A 24286-nucleotide genomic window follows, 5' to 3' on the forward strand; every position below is an offset into this window, starting at 1 on the left:
TGGTCACATGGTACAAAATCCACCATATGTTGGAGAGCAAGCTACGCACTGGGACATCCTAAACAAAGAAAATTCAAGTTTGACTGGATGAAGTCGCTTTGTTTTGGATGTCCCAGTACGCAACTTGCTCTTTAGCATGGCGGATTCTGTACCATGTGACCGTTGGCATTGTCATTGTTATTACAAATTTAAAATTCTTATTAATGATTTGGCCTGAATTACAGCGGTTACCAATAACACGCGACCTACGGCATTCAAAAGAGTCGGATAGAGTTGCGTTTTGGTGGACGTCAGACAAAGAAAAGCTGTTGAAATTATATTGAATTCTGACAAGATTCCAAGGCAACCCGGCAAGAAACTGAGAATTTTACCTCACTAAGAGAAGGTAAAATTTATTTAATTACTCTCCAGCCAGATCAAGCGCAAATAAAAGGTATTTTTGAATTAAAAATTTCGATTTTCACTGCACTTGACAATTTGCTCACTTACACGCATCACTAATTTAATTGTCAGGTGTAGCGATTTCAAATGTTTCATAAAAAAAATACGGCTACGTCTAAACAATGCGCATTTTTTAGATAACCTGTCTTGGAAATCAACTTTCATAAAGTTTACCATCTGTCAGCGAATAAAACTGTCAATCTCTTCGTTCTGTTGCCTTGAAATGTTCTCAGAATTCAAAACAATTTCAACGGCTTTTCTTTGATTGACGTCCACCAAAACGAACTTTATCGGAGTCTTTTGAAGGCGATAGGTCGCGTGTTATTGGTAACCGCTGTAATGGGAAAGACATTAGGCTTGTGAAATAAATGTGATGGTATATTTCCAGCCTGGTGAATGAATAAGAATGATGTATTATTCTAGAAAGTGACACAGGCACACTCGGAAAAAAGAAATCCGAGTGCTCCACGAGTCTCCTGTAGCTCAGTGGTAGAGCATCCGAACTAGTAATCGGAAGGTCTTAGGTTCGACTCCTGATAGGAGCACTCGGATGTCTTTTTTCCGAGTATGCCTGTGTCACTTTCTAGAATAATACATTATTCACATTAGGCTTGGTTATGAAATATGATATCAAAAATAAGTATCTACAAAATAAATTATACCTCTGCCGACCACAGAGCACAGAAATGACAAGAAGGCACAACTATTGACACATTTATTGTATTTCGCACAATTGTAGAAAAACTTAATAAAGGTTGTCTTGACACACAATGTGAGCAGAGCTTTATATTACTAAAAACAATACCAAAAGAAATTACACCACATTGGAGCAAGTGTGGGGAGAGCGGTTACCGAACTTGGTTGAATATCATCACTGTTGTTTATTTTTTAGACTCGACACCGGCCTTGGAAGAATTTCGCTTAACATGGAGAAATTCTGCAACAAAGAGTAAAGAGATCCTTCACAAAGATGCCTTTTCCCTGGAAAGTATTTTGAGTATTTTTTTTCCTGGGTTATAACACCAGACATGCAACTAAAACACCTTAAAGAGAACACTAAACAATTATCCTGCGAAATCGCGCGGAATATCGCCTGATACTTAGCCGACGAGACCTTAGGCCGAGTTGGCTAAAATCAGTGGAGATTCCTCAAGATTGACAAGATAATTGTTTTATTATTCAGCACATTGATACCACAGTTTTATTGCAGAAAAGCTGGAGACAATCTTTATTTTGCCATTTTTCTCCCCGACACACGAAATTACTTATATCGCAGGATATCTGTTGACTACGGACGACGAATATTCAGTCCACCATGACCATATCTGGGCAGTGTTACAGTTGGATAATAACATCATCGAATATCCATCCTACAAGACGTTTAAGAGTTCCGAAAGAGTAGTAATGGAACATTGATGTGTTCCCACCGGAACGGAACACATTATACTATAACACCACAAGGTCCAAGTTTAAGTCGTCTATAAGAAAACACGTAGCCCTGTGACCCACTGTTTAGGTCGCCCACTCCGTCAATGATTAGGCTGATTTAGCAGAAGGCCAAGCCATTTCTTAATTGTCTACGCAACTACAACCTCCAAGCTTTCCCACAACTGATTTGTAGTCAGAAATATTTAGTAAAATTGTAAACTTACCACAAGTGCCAGATAGAAGAGCCCAAGATATGATGCAATGCCAAGGGCAAGGAACAAGTCAAAGATCGCTGGCTTCACTCTAAAACGATATAAAATATTCGCATATGTTATCATTCTGACAACCCTAAAATACGGCGTGCACAACATTTTTCGTGGAGAGAATCAAACAGGAATAAACTACTATAAAAAAGAATTCAATAAGAACAATAAACAGCGATGCCGTGCACAGCTCTTACCTATAGGCAAACATAGTTGTGTCTGGTTTGTCATAAAACACAAATTCAGGGTCTCTGAAAAAGAAAACACACAGAAATAAATTGAGCCTGGTGTACTATTCACATACAAGTAACTTGGGCAAAACAGACGCCAATCACTAAAGTGGCTCAATGTGATTGACAGGTGGAGGAATGGACAGACAGACAGACATAACATAACACGCTTTATTCAAGACACAAATATTACAATGATGCTCAAAGACCTAGATGTAAATACATACAAATATACATATCAAACTAGTAATAATCTATGATTAGGGGGTGCGGTCGATGATCTCGGTCCCAGTCTCTCTCTTCTTTACCAAGTTGGTGATGATGTCATCCGCCCCTGCAAAATCGGCGGGGGATGCCAGATACGCGACCCAAGATCCATTCATTCATTCGTTGTTCGATTGATTGTCCCATACAATCTCGACTCCAACGCAATTTGGAGTGCATTCTTACATCGAACGCGAAAATAAAAGAAAAGGAAAGGAAAGAAGAAAACGGCATCATGAAAGGAAGATTAGAGGTTAGCCCTATGTAAAAACGCCCCAACGCAAACTTAAAAATTAAGAATAAAGAATTAAAATTACGAAATCCCTAGGCTTTCAAGTACAATTTGAGCCTGGATAAGTGGAAGTGTCGCTTAACAGATTGAATTGATTACCATAATGAAAACAGAGTGTTTGTATGGACAGGCAAACAGAATGACAGACTGACTGATTGACTAGTTGACTGATTGGTTTCATAACTGACTGGTTACTGCGGTTACCAATAACACGCGACCTATCGCCTTCAAAAGACTTCGATAAAGTTGCATTTTGGTGGACGTCAATCAAAGAAAAGCCGTTGAAATTATTTTCAATTCTGACAAGTTTCTAAGGTAACCCGGCAAGAAACTGAGAAATTTTGCCTCGCTAAGAGAAGGTAAACTTTATTTAAATTGATTTCCTAGGTAGATCAAGTGAAAATAAAAGGTGTTTTTGAATTAAAAATTTTAATGTTCACTGCACGTGATAATTTGCTCACTTGCATGCATCGCTGATTTTGTAAAATTATCACATGTAGCGGTTTAAAATGTTTCATAAAAAATACGGCTTCGTCTAAACAATGCCTATTCTTTTAGATAAACTGGCTTGGAAATCAACTTTCATAAAGTTTACCATCTGTCAGCGGATAAAAATGTCAATTTCTTGGTTCTGTTGCCTTGAATTGTTGCCAGAATTCAAAATAATTTCAACGGCTTTTCTATGATTGACGTCAACCAAAACGCAACTTTATCGGAGTCTTTTGAAGGTGATTGGTCGCGTGTTATTGGTAACCGCTGTAATGGCTGCCTGTCTGACTGACTGACTGACTGACTGACTGTCTGACTGACTGACTGACTGACGGACTGACTGACTGACTGACTGACTGACTGACTGACTGACTTGACTGACTGTCTGACTGACTGACTAACTTGACAGACTGGCTGACTGACTGACTGAGTTGACCGACTGACTGACTTGACTGACTGACAGACGGACGGATGGATGGGCCGACATATGGACAGACAGACTGAATTATTAGGACCTCACCTTCTGTCAGCTTTGGCTGAGAATCTCTTAACATCTTTAACAAATTTTGAGAAACTCTACAAGGAAACAGATAAAAGATAGACAGGAATGTTACAAAAGACTTGTTTTCAAATGCTGCTCTGGATACATGTACTACAGGAAACACTTGGTTTCCTTGTAAGTATCTTTCTGTTGCATGAAACTATTGTAAGCTGCCCTTGATGTTTTATTTACAGTAACCTTTAGTACTTATGCAGCAGACAAAGCGATTGTTTACAAAACAAATGCAGTGGTCGAATGACAAATAATTCAAACCAAATTTCATCAAGATGATAACTTTTGAAAGGGTGTAAATACTGCCAAAAACTCCAAGTTGCGACCAAATTAGTAAAGTTAATAAAGTTTGGTACTGAGAATCAGATTTGAAGAAAACTTCCCAACTTATACAGTAAAAAGAATCAGTTCATGAAGAGAAGAAACAGAATCAACTAAACTTGAACCTGTCATTCCAGCTGGTAAAAAGAATGGGACTTTGCCATTGAAACTTGAGCAAAATTGGAGTGCCTAAACCTAGAGAGTTGATCACCAAATGGCCACTAAAGGAACTATTAATTATTTTAACTTAAAGGGTTGACAATGCTGAATCAATTCAAAAAGAATTGCATAGGATTAAAACAGAAATGATCACAGTTATGAGAGCGGTGTTACAGATCTCTACCAGTGACCCTCCACCAATTCCTGTCTGCACTGCAAACTCAAGCTACATGAGCCACTGGAGCAACTTACATGTATCAAAAGTCTGATATTAGTTTTTACACCACCAATAAATATGTGTTGCTAAGTCTAAAGCTGTGTATGAGTAGTTCAGATATCTTGAGCCTGTTTTCTGACTAGAGGTCCTCTAAAGGCCAATTTAGACAGTACAACTATTGTTTATGACTGTCGCATGTGATTTCTAGAGCGTGCGCTGCTCGTATCATGCAAAAAATCGCACACAACTCACAACATATTTTAAAATCCTACGAATTTTTTTGTGACATGCACGGCAGTCGTAAGCGAGTTGTAGGTTTGATTTACACGAGACAATTCATGTTGTACAGTTAGGCCTGTCGTAAGCTTGTCGCATTCAACAAAGTTGTACCATGTAAATCGCCCTTAACAATACTGGTCCCTGACAAAACAATTTCAAGAATAAACCCTGATGACCAAAAGATTCAACTATACTGTAAGTTACATTACAAATTCTATCAATTATCTTTTCTGTTACCTGCTCCAGGCCGGTAAGAAGTGGATTATCTTTTTGAAACAACTGAGCTGCCCGAGCTTGAGAGCTTAGAAAATCCATCCATGTTTTAATAAAATGTGAATCTACAGCCTAAAAAAATGTAAAACGGAAAGTTCAAGTATTAGTACAAGCAACATTGTGACCCTTACCTAATTTTTACAGGTGAAAAACTTTTGGAAAAACACTGATTCAAGAGACTGTTATTTTTATAATTTCAGAGAAACTTATGTCTTTCAGCTCTTGAATTTGGAAACATTTGGCCTTTACTGTCAAATTATTCATTGGAGAAATCACAAAAGAGTTGATATTCCAAGGGTACTAAACAACATGGCTTTACAATTCAGAAGAACACCTCTGTAATAATATTGAACCCAAACTCTTGAACCTATGGCCATACTACAGGCCATCTTAGACCAAATTCACAGGACTTTTAATAGTTATATATAGAGTTAATTTACTTACCATAGAGCCGCTGAAGACTCTCATATCTTTTGGATAGCCCTGAAAAATATCAATGACTGTGTTGCAGTTAGAACATTTTTACAGATAGCTGTTACTGTATGTAAGAAAAACTGTCACACTACAAGGCACACCACTTAATTCTTTCATTACGGTATTTTGGGAGCAGAACATGTTCTTGACTCCAAGATTCTATCATTCTGATTGACAAAAAAAAGAATGTTCCTATAAATCTATTACCATAATTTTTTATCCTTAGGGGTGGAGGACAGAATATGAACATGCTGACTTCATGCACTTCAGACTATTGTGACTTCACCTAACATTTATCGCACAAAGATTTGTTGCATGACTGTTATTGGCTGCAGAATTTGATGTTTTATAGCAAATCCATTTTAACAAGTACGTTTTTGTAAATTCTGATTGTTTTAAATATTATTGTCCGTTGCCATGATTTCTATATTTTTATATTATTATTAGTATTATGCAACATACACACTACCATTTCTTTTTTTGCTTTTGACTACTTGTGAGTCAATTTTGACAGTTTTTGGTAGTTTTTGAGAAATGAAGAAACCCAAAATGGCAGCTGATAAGAAATGGTGACATTCACATACTGTTTAAAGGAAACAGTTTTGGATGCCCCCCCCCCCCCCCCAACCTTATAAGCTGCTTGGTGCAAAGACGATAGGTGACAGGTTTTGTCACATGAACTCCCCAAGTTTTACTTTACTGAATAGCTCTTTAAAATGATCTTGAAGTAATGGATAGGGGTGGGAAGATCGGCATCCTCCTCCCGCCCCTCCACCCCAGGATAAGGAGGTGGGTATATACACTGTAGGGTTAAGCTTTCTCCCTAGCGGGTGGGGGAGTACTACGAAAAGCCTCTAGAATGGAAAATCCCAGGGTGTAGTGGGGGCAGGGGGGAAAGGGGGGGTTCCAAAGGAGAAAACTTCCTTGTGGGGGGGGGGGATTGTATTCTGTTAGCACACATTATAGCCAAATTTTCAATAGTCAGGAGTGTTTATGGTGTGTGGCAAATTAGACACAGGGCTCACCTTTGTTGTTAAATTAAAAATATGCCTAACAAGAACTTCAGCAATGAATCCTATGTTGCGTTCAAGTTTACTATCACTCTCAGAGGATCTGTGGGAAGGCAACAACACATACAAAAATTTAATACAGTAACTAACTACAAGTCTTTTAGAAGATACTGTCAAGGAACTTGAAATATAATGTCTACCACAAGAAACCAAGATGTAACCCAGCCATCTAATAGACCCTTCTTCAAAATGGTGGCCGAAAATTCAAGTAAGTTAAAATTAACAATGCATACCAGCACTGGAAAGAACACTTTTACTTTAGTAACCATGCAAAGTTTCAGCATATCAGGTGTAATATCAGCTGAGAAAATGTAAGTTGAAAAATGAAAAATTTACAGACATTTGTATGACGGGGGGTATGATGTATACCCCCAGTCAAACAAACGTCTGTAAATTTGTCAAATTTCATCTTACATTTCCTAAGCTGATAATTATAACACCTAATAAGCCGAAACTTTGCAAGGTTACTAAAGTAAAGGTGCTCTTTCCAGTGCTGGCATCAGTTAAATTTCACTCAGTTCAATTTTAACTCATTCAAATCTGTTGTCGCCATTTTGGAGAAGGGTCTATTTGTCACCCTTTATCAATAAAAATAATTTACCCTTCTATTCAAACCGTAACATGAAGCCTGGTAGTATGCAAAGTACAGCAACAAACCTCACCTAACATCAAAAATGGACGATCTTCCCAGCACTTGTGGATCAACATAGTGAGATAGAGTGCCAGCAGGAAGGCGCTGGGTATGTAGAGAAAACCTTTCATGTTCCCAAGACAACGTTTCTTCAGCCAGGTTAATCTTCTTGTGTATCATAGAGAAGTTCATTTCTTTAAAAATTGCTTCTGCAACCTGGCAAGATGATTATGATATCGTTACCACAAATTCTGTTACACAAATTATAACCATCACTGTAAGATCATATGCCATAAAATAACAAAGGAGTTATTGAAGCTTACCATTTTAAATTCCTGTTAGAAAAAATCAAAAACGAACGAGTAGTTAGCACAAGCAGACATTCTCAACCAAAGATTAACAACAACATAGCTAATTTAGCTTTGCAAACATTTTGAGGACACTGATCTGTATGGAAAACACAATACTCAGAAATTGTTAAACCTGCCCTCAAAGTAATGCAAGTTTATATGACTTATGCTTTGAAAGTTATGCTTTTGTATGGCAAAAGCTTGGTCTTTGATAGCATGTACAGAGCCAAACTCAGAGTCCTTGATACACCCTGCAGAAATGAACCCATGGCCTCCAACACAGCAGTAAAATCTCATTACTGAGCTACAGGAAGACTTGGGGCAATGTAGGTCATTTGCTATCTATGCGGCATACAACATATGCCTAGGAAATGAGTTACTTGGTTAGTCAGGTCAGTTTGTCAATAACATGTACTCGTCTGTTTATTTTTTTGGAATTTGTGTTACAGTAACTTTATTTTTCCTTATTCAAAGAAAATGTTGAACATGACATGGGGTATCTTGACCTACTAATGGAAATAACACCTGAATGCTTTAATGCTGTTTCTACTAATTTCATAACTGCAGACGAAATAATTTCATTATAATTTTAAAAGTAATCTTTGTCATTTAGTCCCCTGTATAAGCTACATAATTAGGTATGTGCAGCACCAATGGGTATGGTTTGTTAACCTGTTTTGGTCAGAAATACAGTGTACATGTAGGGTATCAATAATAATTGATACCATTATTTTGGTCTGAGAGTCTGTAAACGGGTTAAATTTCAGAGACCAGGACCTGGTTGTTCAAAGAGTGGATAACTCTATCAAGTGCATAAATCTACTTCAAGCAATATATTTCATCCACTGGATAAAGTTATCCGCAGTTTGAACAACTGGGAACAGGTATGAAAAAGGGTACCAGAAAATTGTAAAATTTTCCTCAGAAGAAGGGTCAGGGTTTAGAAGACCGAGCCGCACACTCCCCCCCCCCCCCCCCCCAGTGCCCCCCACCTCCTCCCTGCTCCCCAGACTGGTAGTAAGAGTCTGTTGAATGTATACATTGCAAGCACTGTACCTCGGCTAGGGCAAAAGCAGGAGTTCCTTCTTTTGGAGGTTTGGAAACATGTAGAAACAGATTATCTGTTTTGCCAATACTGTCCAGGCACAACACGTAATCAACATCACTTAGCACACTTGTCTCTGTAAAGAAGCACAGATTTAAAACAAGTCAGAATAAACAACAGCATGTCATTATCCAAAAAAATGTCTAGCAACTTCAAGTTCCCTTTAGATACCAGCCACACACAGTGTTCCAGATAAGAGAGGGATCTCAGGTAAATAACCTGATTAAGTTTGCTTCCTCGGTGCTACACATGCAAGTGTTTCTTAACCTCCCTTTCTTTCTTCCTGGTGATGTTATCTCTTCGACTTGCTAATGGAGTGCCCTATTCATTTCTCCTCAAGGCTTAATCTTTTAGGCAAAGGAATCTTAAATATCCTTCCAAGGTTTGAAGCCAGGGTTTTTACAATATATTTTTACGTATTTCTTGTTAACCCTTCTTGATGGTCGTACATCTCTTGAGCCCCATACAACAAAATCAACCTAAAGTTCCATTTAATCATAGCTTTGTTACGCTGAGATTACATTTATCCATTTCGATGCTCTGCACCATGACATTACTCAAATCTTTGATAGATAAAAAGTAAACCGATACCCTTTTTAGGTAACAAATTTGTCTGCTTAAAAAAATGACCGCTTTTCCCCAAATTTAATTTATCTTGTTTTCATGTTTAATTTGCCTTGTTTCCAGTTTCGTTTTGATGTCCTTTCTGTCTGTGTTTTAAAAAGGTATGCTATATTACCAACTGCTAAGGTTGCCTATATCACTGTTTGCTTCAAGCATCCATCATTCACCTACAGTTTACTTACATAACTGTTAAATTTTAATAAATATAATATTAAATTATTTTATTCAAGTTCACGACACCTATTTGTTATCTACAGAGCTGGTGTAATTTGAAGTCACAAAATAATCAGCTCTCTCTTGCTCATTACTCAGTTTGTAGAACACTGCAGTACTACCACAGGTCAGGGTCATGGGCTTGAGTCACATTACTGTACATAATGGGCTTTTTTCAGCTCTTTCTTTACAATTACATACTTTAATATGTTGCTGACTTCACTGCAAGGGTCTTTCATTCACAAGATACAAGTGCATTTTTGTCACCTCCAGTTCACATAATTATTATAATTTGGGGTCAAGCAGGGATGGCGCAGTGGTGAGAGCACTCGCCTCCAATCAATGTGGCCCGGGTTTGATTCCCAAAGTTGACGCCATATCTGGGTTGAGTTTGTTGTTGGTTCTCGTCCCTGCTCCGAGGGTTTTTCTCCGGGTACTCCGGTTTTCCTCCCTCCACAAAAAACCAACATTTCCAAATTCCGATTCGACCTGGAAACAGTGGACGAATAGCCACTCTGTGGATGTGCCACTGAAATTCCCATTTATTTATTATATTTTTATTTTATATGTTCGCTTCATATGTTCATTCGTTAATTCACCATCACAAGACTAATTATACCCTATCACAAAACAATGAACTTTCAGTTGGCCTCAGCTCACTTATAAACATTGTACTTGTCAAGAATCTCAAAGTATTGGTATTTCTCCAAGCCTCATTTTTTTCCCCAAAATTATTGAGAGGATCTCTATCACTTGTGAATGGTAGACTAGCTTTCCAGTGTTCCAGATAAGAAAGGGGTCACAGGTCAAAAACCTGGGAAAGATGGCTTCCTGGCCAAACAAAATGACTGACTAGTAATTCTTGAGAAGATTTGGAGAGGACCGCACCTACTGACCCCTCAAAAAATTCTTCATTGACTCCTTGACTTTAAAAGTTGTTTGTTTAACTGGCTTTCTGTGTCAACGTTTACGATGCAGCCTACTAACCTGGATTGTCTAGATTGTCCTCAAGCCATCGCTTGGTGCCCTGATAATTAAATTTACCAGCCCCAGATAGAAAAAAGACCAAATTGTATCTATTTAATGTTAAGGCACTAAATGTGATCAAAAATATTATTCAATTTATTTACTTTTGTTTAAATTTATAAGTACCTACTGGAATTACTGGTTGAATATTGTTTGCAAGAAAGCCTCATTGCAATCTATACATAACAGTCGTGTTCCTGGCTTAATTTAAACCAACTTATTCCATTTACATGTACTGAATATACGTTTGGTCCCTGGAATGTTTTTGTGAATATTCCTCAGGTTAAGTGGGACCCTCAGAAGCTAGTTCTGAGGCGTGTGTCCCAGAAACTCCAATAGGTGTTAAGGGGTCACTGTCACAAAGATTTTGCTGTATGTTGCTCAAAACTGCTCATTCAAATATTTGATAAAGAACCTCAGTCTTCTGTAACATGAAACTGCTCTTAGAACACTGGGAGGAATTAATATGAAATGATTTCTCTGAGGAATAATAAACTGGAATCATTTTTTTTGTGTGTGATTACTCCAAAATAAATAGGAAGAACTTGAGTCTAACACACTACAAATAATTCTTTTATCAGTTTTGAAAAAGGATACCTTGCTTGCATTCTAGCGTCTGAGTATAACCTGAAAATTGGAAGAACACATTGAAATAACAATTATAATTATTATCAGTACATGCAAATGTACAGGGATCACACAAGGAAACAACAAACAGGCTGCAACAAACACTCAAACATTGGTGCAAGGAAAATAAGTTAAGAAGCTATGAACTGAACAAGGTAAGCAAGTAATTCCAGGCATACAATCCCCATGATTAATGCTGGCACAATATTATTATTGAGTAGGAAATTAATATGACAGCTTCCTTTTCTAGAGAGTGATATTTCAAAAACAAAATTGCTATCAATTTTTCTATTACCTTTACGTAATACGCTGCGAAATTAATAATTATATGTAATGTAAAAGCTTATGGTCACAATCTAAGCAATGCGATACAAGATATTAATTTTTATAAATATGACTATACATGTAAAAATTAAAAAAAAAAAAAAAAGGTACAATAATTCTTCTGCAGCTAATGTTGCAAAGTTCTCTTCCACTCAAGGCAATGAACATGCACAAGAGTGGCTTTTGACAAAGCTGTTGATCTCCTTTCTCCTCTTGGCTCAGCTGAGGTACAGTCAAACCAAATTGAGTGCGATTCATGGAGAAAGGGATCACTTAATTACCACTGATTAAAATTATAAAATAGCTATTAAGTAACTCTAGTTTCAGAAACATGAAGCAACAAAGAGATTGGAAAGACTGTCAAAGTTGGTCATTAACTTTTTTTGCTTACCTTGAAAACAATCTTGCAAGTTCTAGAAGAGCTACAACTCCACTTCCATTGTCATCAGATCCGAATGAAAGGCTCTAGAAACATGTGATGGGTTTAGTAATCAAATAAAGAGTTTATTCCCGGAGTGGAAAAATACTGTTAGTACTGTTCTGTATTGGCATGGTTCTGGGAGAGCAAAATCTTGTGCCAACTTTTTAATTACAAATTTCAAGGACTATTCATGGCTTGATTTAAAGACTGAAACACTTCTAGTGCCTCTGGCAATCAAGAACTTCCAGAATGAGTTGAATGCGTTTGATAATTTATGAAACAAAAGAAATCACTAATATTGAGGAAGTCTAGAACTTCTAATGACGGCCCTGTGTGGACCATACTTTAAAAAAGCAACATTTGCTTGTATGTGACTATGACCTTGACAGAGTGTCTTAGCAGAGGTGTCCATCTAATGGAGCTGTCTGTTACTGTGAAGGTTCAATTGTACCTATTGTCAATGATCTTACCGGTGCAATCCCAAAGGCATCATAGTGAGTGACAATAGCAATAGTAGGAAGCTGTTCATCAATACCCATCCCAGGTAACTTCCCCTAAAAAGTAACACAAACAAGGCAACAGGTTATAAGCATGAATATGTAACCAAAAATAAAGTAACTACTTTTTAACAAAACTTTACTCAACATCCTGGTATCTTTTTTATTAACAGCCTTTTTCCTACATTTCTTCCTTATTACACTGTATTTTTACATCAAAAAGAGGATCCCCTTCAAAATACATGCCAGATTATATGGCTTCAGATCACCACAAGACTACAATAACCTGTTGTCAGTACATTTGTTGTCTACTTATTTCTTTTCGGGTTTACCATTCAATAAAATTATTTCACAACACCTTGGTCATTAAGTCGCAAGGTTTTAGCTAAAGGAGTCTCCAGGTAATTAAGGAAAAATCTAGAGGATGTGCATTTCGATGGCCAGAACTTTCTCAATTTCTGGCAAACACCCATGGACAACTAATGGTGGGGAGATTGACTTGAATCTGAGGACATCCACATTAGATGTCCACCACCTTAACCAGCCTGTCATGCTCGCCTCTTAAGCCACATAAAAAATTAATGCTCCTAACAAGACTGAATTTCAAATTTTGGGGGAAGGGCAAGGGAGGAGATATTGCAAAGTTCTCTTCCACTCAAGGCAATGAGCATGCACAAGAGTGGCTTTTGACAAAGCTGTTGATCTCCTTTCTCCTCTCGGCTCAGGTGAGGTACAGTCAAACCAAACTGAGTGCGATTCATGGAGAAAGGGATTGAATAACAAAACAACGAGCTAATTTCAAGAGCAGTTAGGTACATAGTGTCAGGGCAATTTGTACAATGTACAATATTTAGTGAAACTGAGGGAGACCAAATGTTGCTGTTAGTTAAAATAAAGGTGGAAAAATTTACAAGGTTCACACCAAATGAGCTACTTGGTGCCCAATGGAACTGTAAGTGGTAAGAATATTGAAAAGGTGCTCATTTGGTGGGGTTACAGTGTCATACACCCCTGTATTCTGTGGAAACGGCAACGATTTTTGAAAGAGAAACAATATTTAAAGACTTCATTAAAAATGGAGAGCTGGCCTTTAAACTTCCACAAGAATTACTGTTAGTAACTATACCGAGAAATTTTCTTTTAAGCAACAGGGTTGGGGTGTAGCTCGTACATGGGTGTGACCAACACACCCACTCAGACAGGTAAATATTGTAGTTCATAAAGGCACGTTTACACAATCATAAAAATTTAATGCCATTTTTGCCACACTTTTTTTGACGAAACTTTTGTTGCACTCAAGTTGTGTGTGGAGTGTGTAAATTACTGTAGATGTGATTTCAGCTCAATTTATCACTGTGATATCACAGGGGTTTTGATCATGTTTGAAACTTGATGCAAACTTGCAAGATTTCTCAGAAAACCAACAGCAACATTTCACTAAAGTTGCATCTGGTTTACATGTGCAATTTGAAACTATGGCATTATGCATGACAAATAATACCTGCAAACTTGTAACAGCCATGTCTTTAATCTGCTTGGTTTCTCCTACATTCACAAGCATTTGATAGCCACTAGTTGATGCCACTCCAAGCAAAGCTAAACAAACCAAAAAAAAACAGTACAAATTAATTAACTATGGAAGAAATTCTAAGTGTGACCATGCAAGCCCTCAAGAGCACTTCTGGTGCTGTTTATTATAACACATAAAGACTGGTGGTTCTTCAAGTCTAAGAACGATATCCCAAAGTGTTTACAACTATTGAAATGAAATCCCAAGAACTGTGTTCCTGTGGTGCTGTAGACAGACGTTCTAGCCTACAAGCCTGTGGATAAAATCCTAGAGTGGGGCATTCAAATGAAAGCTACTGAGCAGTAAGTCTACAAAGTCTAACCCCTTCTCCTGGTAGTGGTACATGTAGGTTGGCGACAGGCCAAGTAAGGGACTGCCGAATCCCTGAAATTGTCTGGCTAACGGGGCAAAGGTGAAGCTAGGTGGACTAATGGACGAATTGGCAACTAAAGAAGCTTTTACAGGCCACATAATATAGATCACAGCAGAAATGACTGCATATAGGCTAACATTACTGGGGCTGTGTGAAACAAGATGGACTGAAACTGGAGGAGTAAAGTTAGCTAGCAGAGAGAAAATCATTATAATCAGGGCACACGGAGGAAACTGTTCAGCACATAGTGGAGTTGCAATCATGCAATAAACAGTAAAGCAGTAATTTCTTTTGGTACAGGTTGAGAAAATTTGTCTTCTGGTCAGGAGAAAACTAATAGGGGAACTTTCAAACAACAATGTCATCAGCAAAATCTTAGTGCCAATCACAAAGTAAAATTTACAGGCTGCGTAGCCCAGTCACTTTCAATTGGCACTTTTTAGGAGGTGGAGGATAAACGGCTAGGAATATTCAGGGCCCAGTTGTTCAAAGCCCGATTAAGCTAATCCTGTATTAACGCAATCTTTGACTTGAGGTTAATTGCTACCTAATCAACAAAGATTCTTCCAAAAGATTTTCGGCCCTCAGCTTTGACTTAGACTTTTCTTTACCCTTGAAATTAGCCTTTAAACCAATTTTAACAAGTGACAATGAAAACGTTTGATTAACTTTTAATCATGGATTAGCGTTAACGGGCTTTCAAACAACCTGGCCCAGGTTCACATACTGTACCTTCAAATGCTGAGCCAGCCTGGTCACTAGTGATAGCTGTTTCAATATCTTTATAAATCTCAGTCAGCTCCCTGTCTTCATACGCAAAATATACAGCGACTGGCACCTCCACAGTCAACAGATCTCTCTCTAACTGTTGCCACTCCTAACACAAAACACTTCACTGAGTTTGCCCATTATGCAACAACATTATTAATAAACCAAGTTTATTAATTATTAATATAATTAATAACTTAATTAACATTCTAAAACCTGGTTGGTTCCAAGTAACAAATATAGATGAATAATTTGTTTTCAATTGACAATATTCACCTACGATGTAGATGTCCATTATTTATTATTAATAGCTGTCGTATTTTAACTGCTTATTCTGGTTTTATGAATTGATAAGTGAAGATGCCTTTTGAGGAAGGCCAACTATCAATAACAAACACTGTTTTACCTTTTTACTTATTGCCATTTAGCTAACGGCAACAAGCAATATTTTTCACTGTTACCTCATGTACATTTGTATGCTAATATCAAAGTCCTCAGAAAAAATAATTACCCTTTAATTTACAAACAATTTGGCAAGCAGGAAAGTTCAAATGTTGCAAAGTTCTCTTCCACGCAAGGCAATGAGCATGCACAAGAGTGGCTTTTGACAAAGCTGTTGATCTCCTTTCTCCTCTCGGCTCAGCTGAGGTACAGTCAAACCAAACTGAGTGCGATTCATGGAGAAAGGGATGGATTGTGTGTACAACGGGCAGCTGAGTCAGTGGATCCCTCTGTCAACATGTAGCTCATGGGTTATGAACATGCTGATCAAATGTTAGCTGATACTCGGTTGATATAATAAATTGTTGGTCAAATATCAGTTGAGTAATCACTAATTCCTGGCCAGTACTCAACTGAGCATTGGTCAAAAGCCACCTGCTAATCTGCCAAACAGATACTTATTAAACAATAATTATTACAGCAGTCATTTTATCAGAGTGAGTTGACTCTTAGCTAACATGATGAATGATACTCCATTATTACTGTTCTTGCATTGGATCAATGTCTGCTAAGAGCCACAATCAACTGAGACTGCCCATTGAACACATGGATTGAATGAAAAAGATTAAGTGAAAAATTATGCAACACATGAAATAAGAATTTATTATTTCAGGGACCTGTGTCATTTTGTTGAGATGGAAATGAAGATGGGCATTTGAATTTATGTGGTGGATGTGGGACATTAAGAAATTATTTACGACAACAAGGATCATTATCAATCTTAGGAAAAGAGGCAAAATGAATTCATCAGGGCAAGAAATGCTTTCTTTTGAAATGGAGGGAAGAAGAATGATAAAAAACAACTAGTAAATATGTATCACTATACTATAAAAAGCTGGTTTTTGACCTTCTCGTTACAAGCAGCGCTCCATGTAGCAAAAAGGTTAGTTCTAATTTTCAGTATACATGTATGGTAATATTTTACCTCCTTCTGTTCAAGAGAAGCTACAGATGTGTTTTTTGGGAGCAGAATCAATACAGCCCCTGCCCCCAAAGTTTGGACAGCTTCTTTGAATCTCTCAACAGTGAGATCAGACAATCTGGTCACCACACAGCGACGTGTCAGCATGTCAGATGTCAGGGGGCGTGCCTCCATATTCACCAGTGAACTACGAGAACCTGTAAAATGAAATATTATTAATACAGTATTACACGTTAAACATTTTTATCAGATAATTTGTGAACCCTTGGAAAATAAAACAAAAACATAATTATGGTGATGACTTCTATTAAAAAAAAATGTTATTACAGTTGAACCAGAATGTACATGTCAAACACGATGAAAACAACATTTTATACAACATTTGATAACTTAGCCTCATAGTTCATGCACAAAAGCGCTCACAGAATCATTTACTTGGTTGTTACGAAACTGCAGTGATAAAGTAGCATTGATAACAAAGGAGAGCATGGTATAGAAACGGACTAACAAAACATTAATGTCATGATCCTACAATCAGTATTGTAGGTCATTAGAAATTCAATTGCCTGGGACGCTATTTGCTACCATCTTTGAGTGGTTCTCTTTTACAAAGTGATGGTTTAAAACAGGTCAAGACACTTGAAACAGTTCGTTGGGACTTAGTAAAGGGTGACCATGACCGCTTAATAGAGGTGACTGTATTGTTTTCTATAGCAGCAAGCAACTATCTACAGTGCAGGCCAGAATTAAGCGAACCAAAACATACGCGTTATACGCGTCTGCTGCGGACGCGTATACGCGTCTAAAAATCTGCAGATGCGCGTCTAGTCAGACGCATTAGTATGTATGAGCTAGCTCATTGTTTTCGTATTGTTGATCTTTCATTGTTCTTTTGAATTGCCTGGGAAAAGCCTTTCAGAAGGGTTTGACAAAGTATCACTACACTTGTCGACTTTCTTGTAGAACCGGCTCAGCACAAGAACAACTCCATGTTGTTGAGCGCATGGAAGAACTTAAAAAAAAACTTGCTGCGAGGCTTACTGTATTTTGCGAAACGAAACGAAATGATGAGTAAAATCTGTAGAATTGAAGATATCAAGACTACAACAGTCAGACTTCTGTGTGTGACAAGCTAAAAGAGGAATACAACGCCGGGAATGCTGTGTTTCTAAATTTAAAGATCTGTACTTTGCGAAACGAGCTCTGCGTACGTAGACCGTGAAAGGATTTAACTTGTTTGTTTATATTTCTGAAGGCTATTCTTATTTCTTCCTTGCCGCAATGATGATTCGGGTAGTTCGAGAATAATACAGTATTTGTGGGTAAATCATATAGAGTAAACAAATAAATTACGACCCGGAATAAAATCAGTCAATCCACCAAATGATTTTCAACAGACTTCGCTCCTCTCGCACGCTTCGGTTCAGATTTGCTGACTTACCGTGAACTTTCCCTCATTCTACCTCAAGCATTTGCTATCTCCGGCCGCAAAATGTAATCGTTCAGTTGACTTTAAAGATCCAAGGGAATTCCATAGGTTAAAGGCTTAAAGTAAAATAGGAAACTTCAATTTTGCAAAATTTCATTCGGGTCTAGTGTGAGCGATAAGATCGATTCCCCGGAACAAACCTAAACGTAAAATACTGAGAGTCTACTGAGTACCGCAACGCTTGATGCATTCCTATATTTACGTTCACTTGGATAAAGCCATAATAGCAACTTTTGCAAGATTGAGAGCTTCTTCTATTGCCATTTTCACCCCTTCGAAGAAACCTCGAAACGCTCTCTTTTGAGTCACAATGTGCGTGTAATTTTTGAAATAACTGAAGGCATAACTCGAAACACTCACCTATCATTTACGAGTTCGCACACAGAGCGCTTTAATTTCGAACTTGTAAGTAGTATTCGACTAGTTAGCTTAGATTTATATTTTCTATAACATACGGTGAATATTCAATATCGGCTGGGGGTGGTTTTTAAAGCCGCCAGTATTTACGAAGCGGATAAGATTCGAAATATGATAGCTGTCGCTCGCTGACTTCATAAAATGCTAATTTTGTGTTTGTCGTTAACCAGTTGAAGTCTTTTGTTTTGTTTGACAATACCACACAAAGACAACTTGCGGCGATGAATAACAATGGCAAAAACGCGCACATTTAGACGCGTCTAAAAATACGCGCATGCGCGTTTTTGCTGCGTATAAAACGCGTCTGCGTAGTTCGCTTAATTCTGGCCTGCACTGTATAGGAGCATTACTAAAACCCCAACCTCTTGATGGAATACTTCAGGTAGTCCATCTAAGGATTACCTCTGAAAGTATTTGGCAAGGTTTTCCAAGGAGTTCATTAGCACATACAGTATACAGCTGTACCTGTGTCTCCACCTTACAAGCTAGCAGACAACTTCTGTGAAACCATTGGGCCAGGAAACTTTGAGGGTTCAACAAGAAGTTTGGCTGGATGTAAGACATGGCTTAAAATCAACTATTAGCACAGTGTAACATAGGCCATTTTCATGCTAAAGATGGATCATTCATCTAGACGGTTAACTCGTGTGACGAATATTATTATCAGTCCCATTGTGAAAACAGAACTTCATACAAGACAGATTATCCGTCTCAGACAGATACAGCTGCTGTAATTTGTCCTTAAAATCCATCTCAAGAGATGGATAATCAGACGGATAAAATTAGATGGATTATCTGTCTAAAAATGACACTGTCCCTTAAGACAGATAATCCGTCTGGGACAAATAATCTGTCTCAGACGGATAATCTGTCTCTAGTGTGAAAATGGCCATACATAGTGTAACATAAACTAGCCTTGTTAAACTGGACACCCTGAAACAAAGATAGGTGTTTGGCGTGTGTATGAGAAAGCCTGCCAAACTTCGAACAAACGAGCAGTCAGCTACCCCAAATTTCATCAAATTTGGGGACAATGTTATCCGAATGTTGTAGTTTCAAAGCCAATGACAGATCTCTGTATTACTTGTCAACAGAACACAAACAAACTCCAACGTGCCGCCAACCTTACGGAACGCGAAAAAGCAGAATTGATCAAGGATCATCAGGATCACATTAATTGCGCTCAATCTGAAAGAGAATTCTACAGGAATTCTTGTGCAAACTCACAGAAAACATTAGAAAACATCGAAGACAATGCATTATTGAATCGCACAAACCGGAACGCTTGTTCACTGAAGGGGACAATGCACTACTCTTTTGACTTCGCTCAGCAAGTGCACATCCCAAGCAACCCGATGCAACCGGGGCCTATATATTTTAAAACTCCCCGAAAATGCGGAATATTTGGAGTGATGTGCGAGGCAATCCCACAGCAAGTCAACTTCTTGATCGACGAGGCTGTTACCGCTGGTAAAGGAGCGAACGCAACTATAAGCTACGTCCATTACTATTTTGCACATCATGGACTCGGGGAGACCGACGCGCATCTCAACGCTGACAACTGCGCGGGTCAGAACAAAAACAATTACTTTGTATGGTACTTAGCCTGGAGAGTTATGATGCACCTCCATGATTCAATCCTCTACTCGTTTCTTGTTGCTGGCCACACTAAATTTAGTCCAGATCGTTGCTTTGGGATGATTAAAAAATCATACAAAGCCACCTACGTATCGTCTATTTACGAGCTGGCGCGCCTTGTCGAAAACTCAAGCAGCATTGGTGTTAACAAGGCACAGCTTGTGGGAACTCATGATGGCAGAGTCATAGTTCCAGTGTTCGACTGGGCATCCTTTCTGGAACCGTACTTCAAGAGAATCCCCAATATAAAGAAGTACCACCACTTCCGATTTTCAAAGGACAGTCCAGGAATGGTTTTCTGCAAAGAGTTCGTCACAAGCCCCGAACAACCTTTTACGTTGTTAAAAGATCAAGCGAATCTCCCTCCTTCTGTTATCCAAACTACAATCAGCCCCGATGGTCTCTCGCAAGAGCGCAAGAATTACTTATTCAGGGAGATACGCCAGTTTTGCAAGCCCGGTACAGAAGACTTAGTGGCACCCGCACCTTGAACTGTCTGAATTGATGACGACCTTTCAATTAAGCTTTATTATGACCAATTATTTTTAGGTATCAAAGAAGATTGATGTAACTAATTAAAAATTGTAGTATAGAGTTTAATTCATCTTTCATGCACAAACTGTAACAATTCACATTAAAATGCAATGTTGATTTTAATTTCATGTCAGTTTTTACGTCTGAATGTAAACAAACTAATGTACGAAGATAACGAACGCGAAGCGCGACCGAACCAAAGTACTCGTAAAATACTAAAAGTGCGCGAGCTTCAGTTCTTACAATGCATTTTTAACATAACTAAAATTTTGCGACGCCGGAAAATAAAAATAGAAAACCCGAGAAATCAAAGGCAATTCTGTACTGTGCTCCCCACTCATATGAAAAGTGCAAGTTCATCGAGTTTGGCCCAACGCTAGTGGTTACCAAGACAACGCTGTCAAAAAAGTCAGTTGTGTTGTGTTACCCGTCACGCGCGATGGATTGATAAGCTTCGCGGGTGAGTAGGTCGGTGAAAACAATACGCGAAAGCAGAAATGCATGTTGAATGGCTTTCAGTGTCGGGTTTCTTTTCGCCACAGCAACAGAATATTTTCTCTCCGCATTTCGTGTTTAACCTCACAAAAATAATTATTGTTGTCAATTTAAACATAAACAAGCGCACATCAAAGAGTAACAAAATGCTGAATTTTCGGTCGCTTTCGCAGATCATTTGCATACAACATGCATTCGAATGTTCGCAGCTTTAGTGTTTACCGGTAACCAGCGATACTTCTTGTCGTTTTAATGGATGCTAACATTGTTTTTCATACGGATGGCGCTTACGGAATGTGCCGGGCTGCTCGTTTAGTAAAATGGATGTTAAAATTATTTTTCTTAATGGATAGCACTTGCCGTTTAATTCTTGAACGGATAGTACTCGTCATTGCACGAGGTTCTATTGTGGACCTTAAAGTGATTGCGACTGTTTCATTTCCTCTTCAAGGCGCCTGCTACATCCGTTCACTGACTGTAATTCTTGTCTAAAACATCGGTTACAAGATCTTACAAAAGTAAGGATTTGATTGTTCTTTTAAAGCGATGGTTTTACAATTCTCCAAAAGGAAGCCAGTCTCCGTTGAAACTTCTTTCTAACAGAGTATGCCGATAGATCGTACGTTAGTTTTCTGGCTGAAAGGACTCGTGCTCCAACAGGTAAAGATTAGGATACTAACGGATCACGGACACGACTAACTAACAGACTAACGGACTGCAAAACGCCTCTAACGGATAGAACTAACGTTCTAACGGATAGAACTAACGTTCTAACGGATACATCTAACGTTCTAACGGATACAACTAACGCTCTAACGGATTCAACTAACGCTCTAACGGTTACGGATTAGATGCTAACGGATTGACTAACGCCTCTAACGGTTTTCATTAATTTATCTAACGGATGACTAACGGATAGCTAACGGCCTAGACCGTTTAACGAAATATCGTTAGTGTACGTTTTCCCAAAGAAGGTCACAAATATCGTTAGTGTACGTTTTCCCAAAGAAGGTCACAAATATTGATGTAAGTACAAAAAATAAAAAATACATTGGTAGGAAGCAGGATGGAATTTCGTACACAGTTCATAAACCAAAGAGCAGGATATGTGCATATCCTGTGAAAGTATTCTCTTTTCTACGAAAAATAAGGGAAAGTAATGATATTTATGTTTCAGAAGCAGCACCAGGGACAGAAAATACTACAAACTGGGGATTATGCACTAAAAAATTATAAGAGTTGGTAGTAAGATTCTGATTGATTGGGCAAGTTTTGGAGTCTCCAATTTTGCTTCAAGTTTGTAACATGTTTTGTCACTGGATACCCGCTTGAAAAGCTAAGCAGTACATATTGTATTTTAATACTGGTATTTATCTGACTTCTTTGGTCCATCCTTGGGAATATTGGCACTTGGTCAATTTGTATTTACATGTAATTATTGTCACGATCTCAGTGCTTTATACTACAGCAATAGTTTGAAAATATTTTACTACAATAATGACGGCACATACATGTAAGAATAATCGCAGAGGTTTTTCAGATCGCACTAAGCTTAAAGTATGGGAGGAACACGAAAAATTGATTAACCCTGCAAAATTAAGATGTGCTTGGCCGATTTCACGAAAAAATCGACCTTCGATGACTCTTTGACTACTTAAAGCGTTAGTTTCGAAAGCTATGTTATTAATTCTTTTTGGTAGTCTTACCTGTTTGCGTCTGATGAAGGTCAAATTGCTGCATTCTGAATACTGGAAACTCATGAGCGGCCATTACAGGTGACGCGGGCCCGCTTAGAAGGACTACTGGCACTACAAACAGCACAGATATAGAAACAGGAAAGTTCCTGAACAGCTCCAAGAAATCAGGCACGTTCTCCCACATTTTTCTTGTAAACAGACGTAAAAGATACCAAAGTAATGTTATAATATTCTTTGCAAAATGTCACAAAGACGTCGCGTGAAGCTTTTGCTGAATTCTAACCGACTGAACACGTGTTGTGACGGGTAAGCGGTTTTTTGAGTGGTCCCCAGTCCTCTGGTCAGTAACGGCCAGGTGAGCCGATACCTTTTCTAAAATCGATCCGATACGAGTACGATATAAATTACCGATATTTGCCTTTTTGTCAATATTGATACCGATATTATGATATCATCATCCAAGACTTTTCAGTGATGTTAAACACTTAATGGTACAAAACAAAACAAACATCCATGATAGCAACTCCGAGTGTTTCAACTTCAATTTTGTGGTACTTTCTTCATACTATGATACTAGTATACTCAGTGCAACAGAACATACGCAAATGGAAAAATATTGGTTTTCAGCACAATAACATCCTTTATGAACTTGTGAACAGTATCAAAAGGGATCAAACCAGCCGATATATATTTCTCGCAAGTATCAATATTTTTCGGGGAATCTCAGTAATATTTGGTATTGATATCCACCCTCCCTTAATACCCTGCCTTTATCAGAATTATGGCAGTTTACGAAGACAATCTCCAGGATTGTTTCTTTTCATTTCGAAAACTATCTGGGAGTTGGAAGGTGATCCAAATCGGCAGCTGCAGGTGCATGGACAAACATAGACCACAAGGAAGCAGGATTTTGTATGTAGCGAGCATACCGTAATTCCTCGAATAATAGCCGTCCCTCGATTAATCGCCTCCCTCGAATAATGCCCAACTTTAACGAAAATATTTAAAATAATCGCCTCCCTCAAATAATCACTTCCCCCCCTCCCTCTCGCCATTTTATTTTTCTTATATCCCCCCCCCCCCCCCTCGTCTCAAGTAAAAAATTGACATCTTGGGTAACAAACAAGCTTTCATTTAATCGTCACAACTGAATGGTTACAAAAGCACTGGGGTTTTTTTTTTAGTTTTTTTCCATGGTAATGTTCATGTATTTCACTTTTTTAGGCTCTGACATAATTGAACATTGATTGATCAACGAAACAAATTTGAAATACTTAAAAAGCCCATGTTCATTTTATTTTTTATGTGATT

At 38.1% G+C, this 24286-nt stretch overlaps 2 protein-coding genes across 2 annotated transcripts; one reads left to right on the forward strand and one right to left on the reverse strand.

The window, feature by feature from the left end:
* Positions 1-1143: 1143 nt before the first annotated feature.
* LOC146456163 (BOS complex subunit ncln-like) lies at positions 1144-23306 on the reverse strand. Its single transcript, XM_085093467.1, has 18 exons — positions 22985-23306; positions 16709-16902; positions 15247-15391; positions 14073-14167; positions 12545-12628; positions 12045-12118; positions 11300-11329; positions 10664-10752; positions 8791-8915; positions 7708-7719; positions 7416-7600; positions 6709-6796; positions 5654-5692; positions 5174-5281; positions 3928-3983; positions 2330-2383; positions 2094-2172; positions 1144-1378 (listed from the first exon to the last, which is right to left on the reverse strand). Exons 1-18 carry the CDS (start codon positions 23157-23159, stop codon positions 1313-1315), a joined length of 1698 nt encoding a protein of 565 aa, XP_084949593.1. The 5' UTR covers positions 23160-23306; the 3' UTR covers positions 1144-1312.
* LOC146456164 (uncharacterized) lies at positions 19551-20906 on the forward strand. Its single transcript, XM_085093471.1, has one exon. The coding sequence runs from the start codon at positions 19676-19678 to the stop codon at positions 20738-20740; it is 1065 nt and encodes a 354-aa protein (XP_084949597.1). The 5' UTR covers positions 19551-19675; the 3' UTR covers positions 20741-20906.
* Positions 23307-24286: the final 980 nt, after the last annotated feature.

Source organism: Pavona decussata, unplaced genomic scaffold, assembly GCF_977016875.1.
Source record: "Pavona decussata unplaced genomic scaffold, jaPavDecu1.1 SCAFFOLD_260, whole genome shotgun sequence".
NCBI classification, from domain to species: Eukaryota; Metazoa; Cnidaria; class Anthozoa; order Scleractinia; family Agariciidae; genus Pavona; species Pavona decussata.

Excerpts from the sequence above, each read along its gene's own strand:
- LOC146456164 (XM_085093471.1), top strand. The coding sequence starts at position 19,676 with ATGACAGATCTCTGTATTACTTGTCAACAGAACACAAACAAACTCCAA.
- LOC146456163 (XM_085093467.1), bottom strand. The coding sequence starts at position 23,159 with ATGTGGGAGAACGTGCCTGATTTCTTGGAGCTGTTCAGGAACTTTCCT. Across the intron at positions 8,916-10,663 it reads GGACAATCTAGACAATCCAG|AGACAAGTGTGCTAAGTGAT; the intron begins GTTAGTAGGCTG and ends GCTTCTTTACAG. Across the intron at positions 5,693-6,708 it reads TTTTTAATTTAACAACAAAG|GGCTATCCAAAAGATATGAG; the intron begins GTGAGCCCTGTG and ends GATATTTTTCAG.